This window comes from Phoenix dactylifera, unplaced genomic scaffold (genome assembly GCF_009389715.1).
Source record: "Phoenix dactylifera cultivar Barhee BC4 unplaced genomic scaffold, palm_55x_up_171113_PBpolish2nd_filt_p 000620F, whole genome shotgun sequence".
Taxonomy (NCBI): Eukaryota; Viridiplantae; Streptophyta; class Magnoliopsida; order Arecales; family Arecaceae; genus Phoenix; species Phoenix dactylifera.
Window position 1 is genome coordinate 276,940 of NW_024068015.1, and position 15,181 is coordinate 292,120.

At 38.5% G+C, this 15,181-nt stretch overlaps 1 protein-coding gene across 1 annotated transcript; it reads left to right on the plus strand.

Moving 5' to 3' along the window:
* Positions 1-3,420: 3,420 nt before the first annotated feature.
* Positions 3,421-12,685, plus strand: LOC120106755 (the record flags this gene model as incomplete). Its single annotated transcript, XM_039119805.1, has 4 exons — positions 3,421-4,457; positions 11,432-11,626; positions 11,722-11,773; positions 12,611-12,685. Coding segments are annotated over exons 1-4 (1,186 nt in total), but the record flags the coding sequence as incomplete, so codon positions are not given.
* Between the last annotated feature and the right edge of the window lie 2,496 nt (positions 12,686-15,181).

Genomic DNA, 15,181 nt, shown 5'->3' on the forward strand with positions numbered 1-15,181 from the left:
CACAATGATTGAGGAAATATCTAATTAGCATACAAGTTAACGTGATACATCACTACTGAGTTCGACACTCTCGATACATTAGAAGAATGAGATCAAGATGTCTTTCAACGATTAATAATGAGATTAAATTTGTGATAGAAAAGGGATAGAAAATTATAAATTCTAATTTAGCAAAGTTTCAAGTGAAATATACTCTTAAGGGCAAATAGTAATTTTAATTGTTAAGAGTATGTAGCACTACCCATGGCATACATTCAAAACTGCTTGAAACGTATTTCATTGATTGTATGGATGAGTCTAACCTAAAGATGCAGCAAAGTATGAAATGAGTCGATCCCAACATCGGTGGAGTCGACCCTGGCACATCATGGAACCATCAGGCACACCTCTGCAAAAATGGCACGGCATGAATAGTAGTGGAGTCGACCCCAAGTAAGCTTGAGTCCACCCCAGGAGAGGAGCCGACCCCAAGGAACCTTGAGTCGACCCCAGCTTCAAGCCTCAAGAAAATAAGTCTCTGAAATTTACTGAGAGGGCCGACCCCAACTTTCCTTGAGCCGACCCCAGATGGAACCGACCCCAAGAATGCTTGAGTCGACCCCAATGGAATCGACCCCAACTGAACATGAGTCGACCCTAAGGCTATGTCGTTCAAATTGTGTCTCTGCAATCCCTGAGAGGGTCGACCCCAATGGAACTTGAGTCGACCCCACTATGGCTTGAGTCGACCCCAAAAGGGTTTGAGTCGACCCTAGTGAAAAATAGCTGAAATATAAGGTTCTGTGTTTCCTGAGAGGGCCGACCCCAATGTAGCAGGAGTCGACCCCAGTGAAAGTTGAGTTGACCCCAAGTATGATGAACAGTGGTTTGAGTCGACCCCAGGAAAGTTTGGGTCGACCCAGCACGGGCAGAAGCATAACGGCTAGTTCTGCAGAAGTACTTTTTGAAGCATAACGGCTAGTTCTGCAGAAGTACTTTTTGACCTCCCAACAGCAAGTAACGGCTAATTTTTGAAATCTAACCAATAAGGGGTGACCAATGGATAAGGAAACGTATTTAAAGTAACACTATTCATCAGAGAAAAGATCCTTTGGCAAATCAATCAAAGCTCATTCAAGAAAGAAAAAGCCCTAGCATTCTTCATCAAGTGCTTCATTCAAAGAGCCAAAAGGAAGTGGTTGAGCAGATTCTAAGAGACATTAAGAGCTCCACCAACCCTTGAAGAGTGAAGCAATCTTGACAAAGAAGAGAGAAGTCTCATCAAAGCGATAACTATATTCTAACTCTTCTTTGTAGCTCATAGTTGTTATATTTGCTCATCTAAGAGTTTCAACTTTCTTCTTCTTCTTAATCACCTTGTAAAGGTTTGTTGGTGAGCCCGTAAAACCAACGGTGTAGGTTTGTTGGTGACTCGTAAAACCAACTGTGAAGGTTTGTTGGTGAGCCCGTAAAACCAACATAGGTTTTGGTGATCCCGGAAAACCAAAGTGTAAAGGTTTTTGGATTGTGAGCCCGGAAAACAATCCAACTGTAATCCGAGGGATTATAGTGAATTCCCAAGGGGTCGCTTGGGGAGTGGACGTAGGTACTTAGGAGAGCACCGAACCACTATACTTCTTGTGTGTTTGCATTGTGTATTGTTTTAACTTCACTCACTCATCAATTAACTCAATTAAGGTAGTAAAAATTTTAGAGAAACCAATTCACCCTCTCCCTCTTGGCTTGTCACCTTGGGCAACATCGACCATCAAGATGGTCCCTGTTAGTCTCACCATCCATCAGTGACACCTAGTAGCATGTAGTGGGCCACCCAGCGAAATGGAATGATGAACCTTTAGGTGCAGTTATCGTATGATACAGTTCTTTTATCGTGGATCCCTACAGACCGGAGGTCATGGATAACTCGTCAAACCCCGTCGTCTGTCATATGTCTAGATTTATTCGACTTGAGTTCGAGAGTGAAAAACTCTTTCTCCACTGTATATACTGCTCTGGCCAAGGTCTTAGAACTCAGTCTTATAAATCACATAGGATCACTCCTCATCTACCAAGGTCGATAGATTCCATGTAGGTGAATACCCTACTCCTACAGTGAACCTACTGCAGCCAATCTACACTACAAGGACCTATATGACTAGAGACCATGTATATGTGCAATCAAACTACAATAACCTCACTATGAGTAGCCGAAGCACCGCAGGTCAAAGGACCAGTCACACTATTGCAACATCAAGCAAGTCACTGACGAGTGGATAGACATCCAAGTGACTTCTTGTCTTGGTCACGCTCAGTACCCTTGTTCTCTAACAAGCACCTGCACTATCACTTCAGTGTCCCTACACTGTGGACTCGAGTCTCGTCCATCCATAAGGAAAGCGATCTGTGCACTGATCTCATCGGATCGATCACCGTCCTCGTGATGATCCATTGATCAGGAGAATTTAGAAATTAATCACCAATGATACATGGCTCAAATTCTCAACTCTTGAGAATATGTATCATCATCTTATTAATTTCTTGGACGATTCATAGACACATAAATAATATGAATGAAAAAGATGCCCCATTTATTATTCAATAATAATAAAGTCAAGTACAAAACTATGTCCCAGAATTAATAATGTGTCAGTCAGATTGGCTTCTAGGGCATATATCTAACAAATACGTTGGCATATGATTTGTCTTAAAGGTCGTGTTTAAGATGATTAGTGACATACCGCCAGCAGACTAACGGTCCTGAAGGACTTTGCTGCAAAATGATGCGCAGCTTACTGCAAGAAGATTAGTTGGTGTTATGACCCTGCCATAGAGAACATGTGGTCATAGCTTAGGATCGATAAGATAAATTGAATATTTGAAAAAATTCGAATTCATGAAAAAAGAATTTTTCAGAATTTAAGAAAGATTTGATTTGTATCTTAGTATTGCGTATATACTTATTTTCTGTATATTATTGCCTGATTTATCTAGCTAGAGTGCTCATTGCTTACTGGGTTGTTTAGTTTATTATACGATTTATTATTTTTTTTCAAATTTATAGAACTAGACTACAAGGGTTTTCAATATGAGAGAACGATTTGAAAAACTCTGACACAAGTTATTCTAGATTAGGGTTTATTTAAATTGATGTTTTATCTTAAAACTATTGTTAGAATTGTGAAATATAGTAAGTTGTGTTAGTTAAAAAAATAAAGTTTGCATATTATTGATTAATGATTCTGCTGCATAATTATGATATCATATTGAGATGTCTTGAATACTTGTGGGGAGAGTTATTTATGAGTCGGGGGCATGACAACTTGACTGGGTGAGTTTGATGAATTAAATGGTTAGATCGGGTCGAAAATTAAATTAATAAATTTATTTATTTATTTATTTGTTTGTTTTAAAGACGGGGAAGAGAAGGTATGTGCGTAGGGTGGAGGGTGAGGGTAACGGCAGGTCGAGCGGGGATGCCCTATCTTTGCTCTTCGGCGCCTGGTCTCAAATTCAAGTTTCGTTTTGCCGCGGTTTGTTTCTTTCGTTCCGTTTCTTTTTTAATTGAATTGCCGAGCTGAAATCCCTGAAGAAGGGGAGGAGATCGATAGGAAACCATGGCCACCAGCAGCAAGCCTGCCTTCGACGGCCAATCGCTTGAAGAGTTCTTCGCATCCTTCGCCTACAAAGGAGGAGGCGGAGGACATGACGATGGTATCAGGAAGAGGAACAGCAGCGGAGGAGGAGGAGGAGGAGGAGGAGGAGGAAGGGTTGATAAAAGAGTAGGACAGGGATGGCGCCTCCTCAGCCCTAACAACAGCAGCAGCAACAACAGCAACAACAACAATACTCCTCCTCCACCACCACCACTACCATCATCGTCGCTCCAGAGCACTACCAATAGGAAGAAGACCACCATGACAAGACCGGCGAGCATCCTCAACGGCCTGTCGCCTGCCGAGTTCATTGCATCCTTTGCCTACAAAGGAAGAAGGGTTGATGATAGAATAGGAAAGGGAGAAGACCTCCTTAGCCCCGGCACTCCTCCTCCACCGCCGTCTCTCAGGAATAGGAAAAGGAAGATGACAGCCGCCTCCACCACCACCGTCAGACGGGTCACCCGTTTCTTCCCCTGTCCTGCCGAGAGGTTTGTCGTCGTTGATGTCAAGAAAGATATCAATGGGAAGGCGAAAGCCTCATCCAGTGGCGCGGCCACCAGGAAGAGGCCAAGGACGACGGGCAACAAAGGCAGGACGGATGCAAACAGGCAGCCGCAGAAACGCAGCAAGGGGAGGAGAAAGCGGCGCAGCATCCAGCTATCTGCCGAGGAGAAGTACTCGGACGCCTACAGGAGAGTCAGTGATCACGATATGTGGGATGCTCCGCGGTCGTCCCACAACCTCCTGCAAGAAAGACACTGCTTCGATCCCTGGAGGGTCCTGGTTATATGCATCCTGCTCAATGTAACAACGGGCGATCAGGTAGCTTCCCTTTTCTCCCCCAAAAGTTTTATTGTGAGATGAGTTGCCCTTGCTTGCATAAGGAAGATAAACAGAAAAAGTTTTATTCGTTCATTTGCAATGAGTACCAAATTGACGGAAAACCTTGAGAAAAGGCTTTAAACATGAGCAACGAAGTAGCCTATGGACGTTAGAAAAGATGCCTAGATGTTTTGTTGTCTGCATTCTTGAATTTTTATCACTAGATTTTGGGTGTAATTTCATCACTTTCTAGTTGCCTTAAACATCACTTTTGTGTCATCATATCAAACCTTATTTCTTCCACTCTCCTCTTCAAGCCAATGTTCTGCTTGTGCTATCGCCATGTTCTCCTAATTTTGTTTTGGGTACGACCATTGCATGATTTTGCCAAATATAATTTTCGAAATTTGAGGTGTTCTTGATGTTACTGAAGGTGCTAGTCTCAGATGCCCTTCATCAATTCTTGCCTAATTTCTCTGGACTTATTTTCCTCCTGTATTCCATCTTCTTTTCTTCTTTAGCCCTCTCTTTTTTTTCCTGTTTATAAGAAGAATTTCAGATCTTGCAAGATTTGGGACTTGAAACATATCAATTTTATTTTGAAGCCTTAGAGCTGCTAAGGCTGCACTAATATGTCAAATTAGCTGCTTCATGCGGCCCATTCATGATTCTCAAAATCAAAATTTTATCATCCGAACCCATGTCGGTGTTAACTGGACCTGGAGTTTCCCTTGATGGAAACATACAATTGCAAAGTTCCTATCGAAACTTGTGAAAATGTATAACTAGTTGTCATTGTTAGAACTAAAAAAGAAACTAATTTATCCACATCATGGATGAATTGCCACATGCCATTGCATGGCCTCTTTACATGAACTTGCTTAGGAAGAGTAGAGGTAATGTATAGAAAGGGCTGGAAATGCGCTTGGGCTGGGCTTCGGGCTAGGCCCGACAAAATTCAATTGAGTTTGGGCTTAAAATGTAGAGCCCATTTGTTTTTTGGGCCGGGCTCGAGTATGTCATTGGCTGAGAATAATGTATCATGCATCATTTACATGTGCTATAGGAGAAAGCCAAATTTTTAACTAGATTATTGCCTTGTGAAGCAATATTATGAAATATTAAATTTCAATCGGGTCTGGCTGAATCTATTCTTGGCCCAAACGGATAATTTGGGCTAGGCTCGGGCTCGGGATTGAGCCTGGATTATCCAAAAATTTTGGGGTCTAAGCTTGTCCCGAAGCTCGAGAAAAATTTGGGCCAGGTTCGAGTAGGGGCATGGCCCAATCCGGCCCGGCCCACTTCTAGCTCTAATTATTTCTTAAGTTATATGTTGTCATAAATCACTCTCATCAGGTTCTCACCATATGATTGTCTTTCTTCTTTCCTATATGGGTAGTAGAAATGCCCATGCACAGTGGCATATAGTAGTCAACAATTGCTGTGCAAGGCGGTGGTTGTGGGCTTTTCCCTCTTTTCTTCCCCTTCTCATTCTAGCTACTTTTTTTTCCTCTCTCTCCTTCCTTGCCTTTCTATTTACTAATTTGATGTGCTAGCATATTTTCCAACATGGACAGATGTTTGTGTAGCATTGCTTCTCCCAAGTTGGAATCACCTTATGTACAAAGCAATCCTCCAATCATAATAACAGAATAAGGTAATATGTTTATGTTTGTTGGCCTTGGCTATTTTCTAAATATCACACAAGGTCATTCTGTACACTTACAGGCCCTTTCACCTTATCACCTTAACAAAATAGTTTTCCTGATGTCTATATCGTTTCCTTACATTGCACTTTTGACTTTGGTTCGTATAGAGCCACAAACAAATCATATATCATCAGCTTTCTATATCTGTAGTTACAATCATATAATTGAGGGTCTTAACCTCAGCTACGAATCTAATTAGTTCGTGTTTGAGATTAGAATCTTATTTCTCACATGATAGCCCAATATTAAATATTCATTGATTTTGAAAAATTACTCAAGACACTTAATGGGCATCCCATTGCTATAGGCATGTCTATCACCTTCATTGCTATAGGAGGCAAGCCATAGGAACCTTATTGATCCTTAGGGATTTAGAATGTAGAAAGATCTGCAGCGCATATCTTATGGAAAGTGGGTTTAAGATCAAATGGTTATTAGATCCGATTCACCATGAGCCAAGAGGGTTGGGCTTTATTTAGAAGAAACTTCAAGTTTTCCCTCAGTGGTTCAAAAACAGACCTGATATTTATTTAGTGTGTGAGGTGCTACATGTGTATCATGTGTGTGTCATTGCACTCATGCATATATACATATGAACATATATACATATGAAATACATATATATATGTATGAAATTTGTGCCATGTCCTTAATTTTCTAAGCTTGCTATGTCAGACACTTTATGACACATGGGCATTTGACACTCATGTGCTGTGTCCTGATAACAATGCATCTTATGTTATAGAACACCACACAGGCCTCCCAAATTTTAAATCCACCTCATTCAAGTGCTAACTACACTTTCAATACAATTGAACATCAAAGTAGTGTAAATATTTCTTTAATCAAATCAAACCTAACAAAGGAAGCTTTTTTTCCTCTTAAAAGTTAAACAAATAGCTCCGTTTCTCTTTTTAATGTAACTTTCACCTTTTGTAACTAGTTTGTTTAACAAGGTTGGAAAATTTGTGACTTTGGTCAACTTGCACGCTTAGTTTTATGACTCATGTTAACTTGATAGCTAAGGCAACTCATGCATATAGACATGCATAATTTCCTTTATTTAATCACCTAATCAACTTTTAAGTGATTTAAACATCTATAATTAATGATCTAGTCATTTAATAACAATGGTTAAATAAAGACATGCACAAGCATATATATGTATGTATATATTTATATACACATGTATGCATGCATGCATGTATCAAGGTCTTAAATAATGCCGGATAGGTTTGTCCTAGTATTTTTTTTTTCCATGGATGAGACACCTTTCATACCAACACTCAGGATGGTAAACGACTCGCCCCATCTCGGCCCATTCCTGGTGGACATCAAGCTGTTCCACCATTATTTAAAGCTTGGTACTATGTATCTATATGTATACATGCGTATATAAAATATGATGATGAATTATTTGTTAATTTGTCAAGGTTTATGGTAAAATCTTATACTTAGCAGGTATATCCCTAAATCCTAATGCTCAAACTATATGCATGCAAGCATGATGCACATAAATGGATGGATGGATACATGCTTGCATGCATGTGTGTATGTATGCATTTCATGTATGGATGCATGCATGCATGCATGTATGCTTGTATGTATATATGTATATATGTACGTATAAATGATGCCTGTAATCTCAAACACAATGTGCCTAGAGTAAATAGGGAGTTTTGGAGCTCCATATATTTGGGTCATCGCATTATGGACCAATGTGAATGGATTGCGCTATCCATAGTAGTATGTTACTTTGTTATCAAGAGATTTTGAAGCAATGTTTTCTTGATGACCTATACTAGCTTGTCTAAGAACAATGTCTATTGACAAGATTTTCTATCAAAAGTGGTTTCTTGTTGAAAGGTCTTAGAACCAACATCTTGCTTTCCTTGTAATCTTATCAATCCCTTTCTTTCCAATCCTTATTGGCAAAATGTTTGATTTTGTTCGTTCACCACACCTAAAAGTGATGGATGCACAAATCTTGTAAAAGGCGGCCTGACACTATCCAAAACTTTATGATGGACAAGGTTTCGAAGTGGGATGTGTAGGTTTTGGTGGAAAAGATGTGGATCTTCCTTCCTATGGTTTGACGGATGTCCCTTTTGTGATTTCACTATAGAATTAGTTGTAATTGATTGATCTTTCTTCTTTGGAAGACCATACTTGGAATTATGCTTTGTAACAATAATTTTGCATCAGATAACCTTCATAGTTTTATAATTGTTTCTTCTTTATTGAAGAAGATATCATCTTAAACTTTGTATGGATTGGGTTTGCAATGAATACTGCATTGATGCAAGACCTAGAGCTAGAGTTTTGAACAAATGCGATGAAGCGGCCTAGGAATTCTGAAAAAGAGGATTTAGATGTTTGCAATTCTGAATTTTTTGAACAATGTTTAGATTTTAGCTCTAGTTCAAAAAACATTTGAATATTATTAGCATTGACATGCTACAAACTTCAATTTGAATTCACCATAATGAACATTGCTTTTACTAGATACATGTAAACGATCTCTTTTTAACAAGAATGTAGATTGTACAATTTGCAATGATAATTGTAACCTTTGTTTAATGCAACATGTAGATTACGTGAAATATATTAAGATTTTAGTATAGCCATTTCCAATAATCATGTCCCGGGATGTCCCACTCCTTTTCTTCGGAATGAGCGCGGAATAGGATTCATGTGTGTAGTTGTTTTATAGTGGGCTTAGAGGATTACAAAAGATTAGTGCTTATAATCAAGCATCATTGAATAGCCTTTGATGCCTTTCACGAGGGATGATGTAAAATCTGAGTAAACAAAAATAAATAAAGTGGGAAAATGTTTGAGATTTCTTGATAGATTTCTTCAATAATTGCGTCATTTCGTAGACTTATAATTAAATCTTAAAATGTTGTAAATTATATAACAGAAATATTTCGTTTTTATCTTTTAATGATATTAATTTTCTATGTTCTCAATATTTTTATCTTAGCATCAGAACTTCAAGTTGCTTTGGTCAACCTGTGAGCCAACACGGTGCCAACTTGATTAGACTTGACTCAATCCATATTTGAAGACTCGTGAATTGGGTTGGGTTCGAAAATTGGACCCGATCTAAAAATCTGGGTCAGATCTGGATCTTTTTCTCACCTGATTGAATCCTAATGTCATTCGGGTGTAGTTTGGGGTCAAGAAAGGATGAAGCCGATTCAAAATGGACTCACCTGAACCCGAACGTTTTGGGTTTGGTTCGAATCAATAATATACAACTTAGTAAGCATCAATTTAAGTTTCCCATGATGCTTGGGTTACTATGGAAGCTTGCCATATTAAATGTTTCCCATAATGGCTTGGTCTCCTTTTGGATTGCTTGGGCTTATTATGGTAGTTTGGATAGATTATTATGGCATCTTGGGTGGAATTTGTTAGTTTCGGTGCCGACAAGGCAGTATGAATTCTTCAATGATGCCATATAAATCCTCCTTGATGAATCGGTAAATCGGATGAGGGTCACACTAATCCTTCTTCCTACGGATATAATAAGACCACATAATTTACTTGAGGTCCTTTGGCCAAGCGTCCCTATATCATTATTGTTAATTTTAATGAGGCCACATATACCACTTACCAAATGTCTAAAAAACTCCTCATCAATAATTTGGACAGGTTGAATGTAACAACTCTCTAGAGGTCCACATATAACTTCGGGGTATGGTATTCATTTTAGTTATCAATTCTTTTCATACAAAGAATTAACTTTTTCTATTTGATATAAAATGAAAAATGGATATACTTTTTATTTCATTCCTTTTAAAAATATTTTAAAAAATTACTATCTAAAATAATTGAAGATATCAATAAATTTTACGTATTTTGTATATATCATATAAGTATTTTTTTTAGAAAAAGGGGATGGCTCAAGATTATTTTCTATTTATGTTGTAATTGGAAGAAACTATAAAAGGTATACCCATGTGATTTGAAGGATATTGTTTAATATAGAAGATGTATCACTAATTATTCAATTCTCTGTAATCACATTATGGTTCAAAGTATTATTGACTCCATTATTGTTTGATTGTGAAATTAAAGCTTGGTGAAGGTTGTAAACCATGAAAAAACTCACCCTGGATTGCTTGTTCCATCTTGATGATGCTGATGTCGAAGCAAGTTGAAGTTTCCTACTAGCTGAATCCTATATTAATTTGCTCAAATTGATGAACCAGGAAGGCTATAAGAAAATTGAAGGGAGGGTGGGAACAAATTGTTATCCGAATTGATAGCAAAGCCCAAAAAGAAGGCAAATGTATTTGCCAAAGCTTATTCACTCGGATTTGCATGATATTGATCATGACCATGTGGAAGAATAGTTGGTACTGATCAATCTTGATCTTCAGGTCAAAGCTTTGGAAAGTAGGAAAATAGCCATAACTATGGTAAATACAACGGACCTTCAACATTGATCATGACTTCCTTATTGACCATGGTGGAGCAAATTCGATATACAAGTACGCGAGCATGTATGGTGCCACCAGCCAACCTACAATCGGATGCAAGTGCAATGGTGATGCTGAGAAATTATTTGGTTACTCTGACTATAGTAACACATTGTAAGTGGATTGCATAACCATAAAAGAAGAAACAAACAATGTTCCGATCTGTTGCTCTGTTTCCTTTCTTTCGGTCTTCCTAAATTGACCAATGGCAAGATCTTTGGGAACTTTATGTTCAATGTTCTTTCAAATCCTGTTTTATGCTGCACCATACTCCAACTGTTTGGAAATAATCTGATGAGGGCAGATATATCATAGAACCTTTGGCGAACGCATAATCTTAAAAGGATAAGATAAAGTGGGAAAACAACTTGGGTGCAGAGTTGAATGGCTTAATGGGAACCTAAAAGTTTCAAAAAAAGAAAAGAAAGGAGGGAAAATAAGCTGCATATAATAACATACCTGATATCTGGGTATGAACTGGATTTTCTTGTTTCAATTAATTCTCTCCCTGCACAGTGTTCTTGCTTGCTAGGATTCCTAGATAGGTTGCTACTGCTCTTTCCTTAGCGACTGGTCAGAATGAAAATGCTGATATATACATGCTGAGTAGTAGAGAGACCACATCCCCCCTGCCCCCATAATAAAGCCTTCAAAAAGGTCTTTTTCTAATATGGAAAAAATGACAAGGGAAACAAGTTCCAAACAAAAATTGAACATGAATATAGATTGTACTTGTCCATGGCCGCGGCCGATTCACGTGTCACCTCGGGTGCAGGTTCGAAAAGTATTGCCAGGTTTTTTCCTTCAGTTTCCTGATGCAAAGTCCGTGAACAAGAAACTGAAGGAGCAGATGGTGGATAAGTTGCGGAGCCTGGGCTTGCAGTGGAAGCGTGCTCAGTTGATCATTGATCTTTCTGAACGTTACTTGAAAGGTGACTGGACTCATGTGACCCCAGCTCCCTGGCATTGGGCAAGTGAGTGGATCTAACTTTAACCTCTTGTTTCCATCAAATTATTTGAGGTTATTTTTGTGTTTCTTGTTCAATTTCCCCAACATCTGGCTAGAATATTCATAGTGGGCTGACATGTTTTGCTGCTGTCTTGGTCTACTCCACAGGTATGCTGCTGAATGCATACGCCATATTTGCTGCAGGCAAGCTAGAACAGGTGAAACCCCAAGACCATAAATTAGTTGAATACTGGAAGGAAGTTGGGCGAGATGTTATGCAGAAAAAGCCTGACTGTCACGAGTCCTTTTTGGAGCTTAGTTTTATGTTTGTAATGGTGGATGTTTTTGTTTACTTTTGAGGTGCCAGTTGGCATGAACGCTTGACAGCCAGTTAGAGGCATCTGAGTTCTCTCTTTTGATGTTAAAGAATGACAAGAGGTATGCATCTGGTTTGGCCTTTATCTAGTTTTGTAAGCTATGATTTCGTGCGTCTAATGGTTCAGCGTTACTGATTGTCTCTATGCTGATGGCACTGCTTGGGTTTTTGTTCTCTCATTGGTTAGGTTTATGCTTTGGAATTACTAATAACTAGTTTGTGTCGTATGATGCATGTGAGAGGACTATGTTTAGCTCTTGTTAAACTATACATGTACTACATGGGATGACTGATCGTATGTGATTTATTGGTCGAAATTGGACTTTGTTGCTCTTCATTTTTCTTTTTTATGTTGGAGACTAGATTTTTCCCCTTTCTAGATAATTGTGAAATTTCTCCCTCAGAAGTGTTTGATGGCATTTGTAAAGCACTTACATTCTCCAGTTCATTCCTATTCATTTTCCATTTTGTCAGGATTCCCATTTTGATATCTCTGATGGATCAGAATGAATAGAAGCATCCACGTAGTCACCGTCACTATTTTCCATAAGGCATGATCCTGCCTTGGATAATATTCATTTTGAGACAGTTGTGCTTCTTCGTTAGTTTGCTTACCCTGTGCATGGCAGGCAATTTGACTGGGGTTCTTGTATATTTGCAGAAACTTCATCAGGGTGTTTACCGTGCCTATGATCCAATCTTCTGTAATTATGAGTCTAACAAAGGAATCACTTGCAAGATTCTAAAAAGGGCATGGTCCCCTTTACTATTCATTCTTTTCATAGTTTCCTACACACAGCACGGTACTATAAATAGGCTTTCTTCGAGCAATTGGGCTTTAGAATAATCTTAGTTTCTCTTTAGAAGCAACTATAAATGTTTTGGTTAATGCTAATCAGTTTAGAAGCAACTATAAATGTTTTTGGTTAATGCAAATCAGTCCAGAGCTTTCTGTATGTTTGGTGGCAGAATCCATATTGGCGCTACAGGACACATCAGAATCACAGGACAATGTTTGATGTGCAACTGTTAATCACTTCCCAATTGATTTGCCCTGCAATCAGTACCAGGACCGGGGAACTTGGGCTGCCATGAAACAAAACATATGGTTCCAGGGTACTACCTGTAGATGGAACCATAGATTCATCAAGTAGCCTGACAACTTTGATGGAATATCAGCAATGGAAATAGTGCCAAAGATCAGAAAATAAACATATGAAAGATTTCGTAAGACACAAGAATTTGAAATAATATCAGCACCAAAATGAACGTGTGACTTTAATTAGCATATTTTGTCGGTTTCAAAAACATATTTACTTATCAACAATAACATACTTAAGGATGAACAAAAAAGGCCAAGAAATGATTTCCGTATATTATTAAGGATAGCAATAAAAATAGACAAAGGTTGCAAGAGAATCAAAGATGGTTGTCAAATACTCCATGTCATTAAGGGAGTTTTTCAAATTTATATCATTTCTTTTGTACACTTTATTCACTTATAAGTGGAAATGCAAATCACCCACTTGGAAGCAAAACACTACTGTATGTTTTCAAATGCCATACGCTGAGGACCAATGAACATCAGAAAACCAATAATATAAGCCCAAGACAGTTTCACCCTACATTCCTATGCAAGTGCAATTACGTATGACACAGAATATTAGGAACAACACAGTTTTGGATAGAGGTTCAACTGAGCCGAGCCAAGTGGAGTAGTTAGAGACTTGAGCTCAACTCGATTCAAAAATAGTTAGACTCAAAACTCAATTCGAGGTCGATCCAGTCTTAATATCCAAACTTAAAGTTGACTCAATTAGAAAAAAAACAATACTTAAGATTGACTTGTCTCGACTCGGATATCAACCAAGCTAATATTCGAGCTCAAACTTGAGCTCGAATTCGAGCCTTGGTTATAATTAAAATATATAGACAAAAGTTAGAAGTTAGGTCAGATTTAAAAATAAATATTATATTTTAAATATTAAATTAATCAATATATATTATTATAAATATATATTATTAAAAATATATATAGTCGATTAGGCTCACAAAGTTTCATGTCAAATATTTTGTTACTCGAGCTTGATCAAAAACTATTCGAGCTACTCAAGATCGACTCAAGGTTGGTAATAGTCGAGTCGAGTCGAGTTGAGTCAAGTTTGGATCCGAGTCGAGCTCAAGCAGCTTGCGAGCTGCTCAGTTTTGGACCCTAGTTTGGATTATTTAATTAGTAACATAAGTGGGTAAAATAGTCATGTTTATATTGAACATGATGTTTCTAAACAAATCCTTATCTATGTATTGCATGTTTGAAGTAGGTTTGAGTTCAGATTATTTTTGTTCTTGGACTTGTTTTCAGTTAGTTGCAGTTTTATTATGTCCTTGGAGTCTTAGATTTCGACCTTTTATGTGAATGTTAGGTACTTCGGTTATTTTGTGATTTTCGTACTCAATTTGGGGCATACTAAAAATTCGAATTTTTCTGTATTTTAAGTGCTAAAATATTCGGTGAGTGTGGAGTGATTGATTATAACCCTATTTGATTTTGATGAGCTCAAAGCATTTGAGTATATCTTGTACTAATGAATTCAATCTAGTGTTTCAGCCAAATATTTGTGAATTTATGTTTAAGTGTCTCTAGCTTTGGTTCAATACATTTTGGCTAAGTATGGAAATCAATTTGAACCAAAGTCTGAAGCTCGAGTCGACTCCGGAAGATTACGAGTCGACTCCAAGTGTATCAGAAGCACTGGCACAAGCTCGAGTCGACTCCGGCATATTATGAGTCGACTCCGACTGAGAACAGACAGCAGGACAGAAAGATAAATCTCAGACCCTATCACCGAGTCGACTCCTGAAGAATTAGAGTCGACTCCGATGCTTGCCGAGTCGACTCCAGCAAAATACGAGTCGACTCCATGGAGTAACAGACTGAAAGACAGAGAAGTCGTTTTGGACTCTGAGAACCGAGTCGACTCCAGAAGAACTCGAGTCGACTCCAACGGTTGGCGAGTCGACTCCTAAGGAAGCAAGAGTCGACTCTCAGAGGAATGCAAGACAAAATCAGAGAGCCAACTTCGGTGTCTGAGAGCCGAGTCGACTCCAGCAAAGTCCGAGTCGACTTCGAGGCAGTTCACCTTCAAAACACAGAGAAACAGTTTTCGGATCCTGAGAGCCGAGCCGACTCCAAGTACTCA